Raw genomic sequence first — 4548 nt, 5'->3', positions numbered from 1 at the left:
GTATGAGGCCACAAGTGCTTTTCCATGCAGTTTCAAATGCTAAATTGATACTCTTTAGAGGAGGAAAGTTGTATCTGAAAAAAAGAAAAAGAAAAAGAATGAAAAGCCCCTTCCCTTAGACGTAGCTAGAGAGAAGGAATCATTTCATATGTTTATGAGAAATTCCTTCTCTAACTTTTCCAAGGGCTCATATAAGTTGAGCTTCATAAAATTCCAAATCCCCCACTTTTAAGTGGGTGAGAAGCAGAGAGCCTAAACTAGTACCTCTATATTGATTGGTCTTGCCAATGACAGAGCTGCTGGGCCTCTCACTTTTCTTCTCTGCAGGTCACCTGGAACCTGGGGCTGCCCCAGCTCTCTCAGGACTTGGCAGACATCGGAGGTGGCAGTGAAGGAGACAGTGGTGGTCAATGTTATTTGAGCAGGGTCAGCAGGCCCTGGAGCTTCCTGAGTGCACGATGCAGAAGGCTGCTTACTATGAAAACCCAGGACTCTTTGGAGGCTATGGCTACAGCAAAGCCACCGACACATATGGCTACAGTGCCCCCCATCAGCCTTTTCCACCCCCTACTGCTGCCAACTCTCTGGACACTGAATACCCAGGTTCTGCCTGCTCCATCCAGAGCTCTGCACCTCTGCGAGCGCCAGCCCACAAGGCGGCTGAACTCAATGGCAGCTGCATGCGGCCTGGCACTGGGAACAGCCAGGGTGGCGGTAGCAGCCAGCCTCCTGGTCTGAACTCAGAGCAGCAGCCACCACAGCCCCCTCCTCCACCTCCAACCCTGCCACCTTCCTCGCCCACCAATCCTGGAGGTGGAGTGCCTGCCAAGAAGGTCAAGGGTGGGCCCAATGCTTCTGGCTCTTCAGCCACCATCAGCAAGCAGATCTTCCCTTGGATGAAAGAGTCCCGACAGAACTCCAAGCAGAAGAACAGCTGTACCACTGCAGGTAGCTCTTCGAGGGAGCTTACCCCTGGGCTACATCCCCTCCACACTGACCCCAAGAAGCTAGCTCTCCTAGGAACCAAGAGACTCAGGGCTGGAGGTGCAACCTTGGAGGCCATATGTCTAACCTCCTACTGATACAGAAATGTCCCTTCTTTATAGTGTCCCTGATTGGGGGTTATACCCTTACAGTGACAGGGGCTCCCTTCCATTCCAGGCTGTTGGTGGCATGGCTGGGCAAGTCTCATAGTTATAAATAGACACTCTTTATACTGACTTAATATCTGCTTCCCTAGGCTGCTGGTCATAATTCAGCTCCGTTTTTCCATCCAATAGCCCTTCAAAACTTGGTTAAGGATGTTCTGTAGTCCCTATCACATGAATCCCAGTCTCTTAAATTAATAAGAACTAAAGTCTGTGGAGTGCTATGTTTAAGAACATGCTAAGTGCTTTACAAGCATTATCTTATTTAATTTTTCAAAGAACCCTCTGAGGCAGGTATATGATAATATTCCCATTTTATAGGTAAGGAAACTATTAGAGATGATAAGTGACTTGCCCAAGACCATAAAATAACAAAGTGGTGCACTTGAATCTAACCAGGGCCTCCAAGGCATAACCAAGGGATCTATTTGGCCCACCTCTGACCAATTCTCCCCATCCCAGCACATCTATAATATAGGGAGGAGCATATCCTAGGGCAGGGGTGGGGAACCCTTTTTCTGCTAAGCACCATTTGTATATTTATAACATCATTCTCAGGCCATACAAAATTATCAACTTAAAAATTAGCCTGCTATATTTGGTCAAACATTTAATTAACTCACCCCACATGCCTTGGCAGGGCCAGACCAAATGATTTCAATTTCGTGGGCCTTATACAGCTAGGCCCACAGGCCAGACCCCCCACCCCCCACCCCCAAGACGATATGCTCTGAAACAGGAGTAGCCTCCGGTTGGTTGTGTTCCTCTCCCTGGAAAGGGAGACCTTCAAGTAGAGAAGCTCTTCTGCAGGCCCATCAGGGTGTGTGGAAGAAGATGGGCAGGGACAGGAGTGCTGAGGCTTGCTTCCTCTCTCTTCTCAGCTGGTTTGGTTCCTGAAATTGTTTGGCCTTGTGTTCTCTGATGTGGCTTATCTTCAGGGTAGATGAACTTGCTTATCCATTCAGGGCCAGTGTGAAGCCGGGAATGCAGCGAGCTTGTTAGCACACCAGGTCTCTGGTTTGCCTGCTGCTCTCTGGGACTGCTGCTCCTGAGGGAAAAGTATCTTCCAGCCCTAAGCTCCTTCTCCCGCCCCTCCTTCCCAGCTGCCTGAGAAGGCCCTCCCTCCCAGGAGAAATCCATTTGTCTTCCCAGTGAGGGAGTGGACAAGCTGCTGAGAGGTGGCAAGGGTGGTGGAAAACAGTGTTGAGGCTGCTGGTCCTAGCACTGCAATACTAAAAATGCTCCCAGCCTGGTGTTGGGTCCCCTAAAACCTGGGGCAGTATTTTTATGGTTTATCACCTCCCTGCATTTGGGTGCGGCTGGGCTGGAGTGGGGTGCTAAGATCTCCACCCTCAGTTGATGCTTCCTGGGTGCTTTGCCCAAGAGCCAGTCCCTGAGCAAGGCAGGCTGGGGCTGTTCCCTCCCCCACACCCCTTAGCAGAGGGTAGTGTTCAAAGAAGTCTGGCCCCTCTTTGGCAGAGGGGAGGCCTTACCAGCTGCTACTAGTCTCCCATTAAACTCCTCCAAGGCCTTTGGGACCGGATGATGGACTAGGCTGGCGGGGAGGGGCTGGGCAGAGGGAATCAAACCTCAGACGGCAGATGGGTGTTTCAGGTGCGACTGATTGGTAGGCCAGGGGCAGGGAGTTCCTCCTTAGAGTCTCACCTCTCAAACGCCCCTCCCCAATCCAGCCAGGATTAAAGTGGGGGGAAGAGGAGGGAACCAGGGAAGCACTTCTTTGCAGCCCTGGGTGCCCCCACCTCTCCCTCTCAGCGTCCCCCCTCTCTCCTTCCCTGCCCAGGAGAGAGCTGCGAGGACAAGAGCCCGCCGGGCCCAGCGTCCAAGCGGGTGCGCACCGCGTACACGAGTGCACAGCTGGTGGAGTTGGAGAAGGAATTCCACTTCAACCGCTACTTGTGCCGGCCACGCCGCGTGGAGATGGCCAACCTGCTGAACCTCACCGAGCGCCAAATCAAGATCTGGTTCCAGAACCGGCGCATGAAGTACAAGAAGGACCAGAAGGCCAAGGGCATCCTGCACTCGCCAGCGGGCCAGTCCCCGGAGCGCAGCCCGCCGCTCGGGGGCTCGGCGGGCCACGTGGCCTACTCGGGCCAGCTGCCGCCGGTGCCCGGCCTGGCCTACGACGCGCCCTCGCCTCCCGCTTTCGCGAAATCTCAGCCCAACATGTACGGCCTGGCCGCCTACACGGCGCCGCTCAGCAGCTGCCTCCCGCAGCAGAAGCGGTACCCGGCGCCGGAGTTCGAGCCCCACCCCATGGCCAGCAACGGCGGCGGCTTCGCCAGCGCCAACCTGCAGGGAAGCCCCGTGTACGTGGGCGGTAACTTCGTCGACTCCATGGCACCCGCGTCCGGGCCGGTCTTCAACCTGGGCCACCTCTCGCATCCGTCTTCGGCCAGCGTGGACTACAGTTGCGCCGCGCAGATTCCCGGCAACCACCACCACGGACCGTGCGACCCTCATCCCACCTACACAGATCTCTCGGCCCACCACTCCTCTCAGGGACGCCTGCCCGAGGCCCCCAAACTGACGCATCTGTAGCGGCCGCCCACGGCCCGAACTCCTGGCGCAATTACCTCTTTGGCTTTGGTGGCGGGGGTGGCGGGCGGGGCCCGCGGGGCAGCTGGTGACCCTCCCTCGCCCTGTCCTGGTCGCCGCCTCCCCGGTTTCGGGCCAACAGCGGCCCGAAGTGCAGGCGACCGGGCCTCCCCTCCAGGCGCGTCCTCCTTTGGGTGATTCGCCATAAATCAACCGCGAGGATTCTCCTCTAAGCCTGACAGTGCCAAATACTGCGGACCCAGGGGCTCTAGTCTGGTAATGATGTCCCGAAGGTAAGTCTGAGATTCGCCGGCAGCGCGCTCGGCAGAAGGACCAGAGCCTGGAGAGCTCTGGGCCTGGCCCGTGGCTAGCCGAGTTGCGGAGACCTTAATTTATATGCTCCTTCCCGTCCTGTAAGGATTGAATCGGACTCAACAATCTGTATTTATTATTTGAAGCGAGTCATTTCGTTTCTCTGATTATTTATCCTCGTCTTAATGTATTTATGTGTATACTTGTAGAATTCTCCAGCCAGCTTAGGAACGCGCTCCCAGGCCGGGGGCCACATTTCATCTCTTTAGTCCCTTTGGTCTGAACTAGCTGAGAGAGTAGTTTTGAACAGTTGTAACCGTGGCTGGTGTTTGTAGTTGATGTAAAGGATTAAGACCGCAAATTGTCCTTCATGGGTAGAGTCAGACGACACCCGCTACTCATTTCTCAAACAGCCACAGTCCTCCAACTCGACACAGTTTATTGATTTCAAATTGTCTGGTACTATTTGAACAAATATTTAGAATAAAGAATTTCTCAGTTGGAAGAGTATCTGTGTTAATCACACACCCTT

General features: G+C 54.3%; 1 protein-coding gene across 1 annotated transcript; it reads left to right on the top strand.

The window, feature by feature from the left end:
* The first annotated feature begins 338 nt into the window (after positions 1-338).
* On the top strand, positions 339-4300 carry HOXD3 (homeobox D3). The gene is made up of 2 exons (XM_036319048.1): positions 339-948; positions 2950-4300. Exons 1-2 carry the CDS (start codon positions 411-413, stop codon positions 3705-3707), a joined length of 1296 nt encoding a protein of 431 aa, XP_036174941.1. The 5' UTR covers positions 339-410; the 3' UTR covers positions 3708-4300.
* Positions 4301-4548: the final 248 nt, after the last annotated feature.

Source organism: Myotis myotis, unplaced genomic scaffold, assembly GCF_014108235.1.
Source record: "Myotis myotis isolate mMyoMyo1 unplaced genomic scaffold, mMyoMyo1.p scaffold_m19_p_8, whole genome shotgun sequence".
NCBI lineage: Eukaryota > Metazoa > Chordata > Mammalia > Chiroptera > Vespertilionidae > Myotis > Myotis myotis.
Note: the sequence above shows the minus strand (reverse complement) of the source record. Positions and strands in the feature narration are given on the sequence as shown.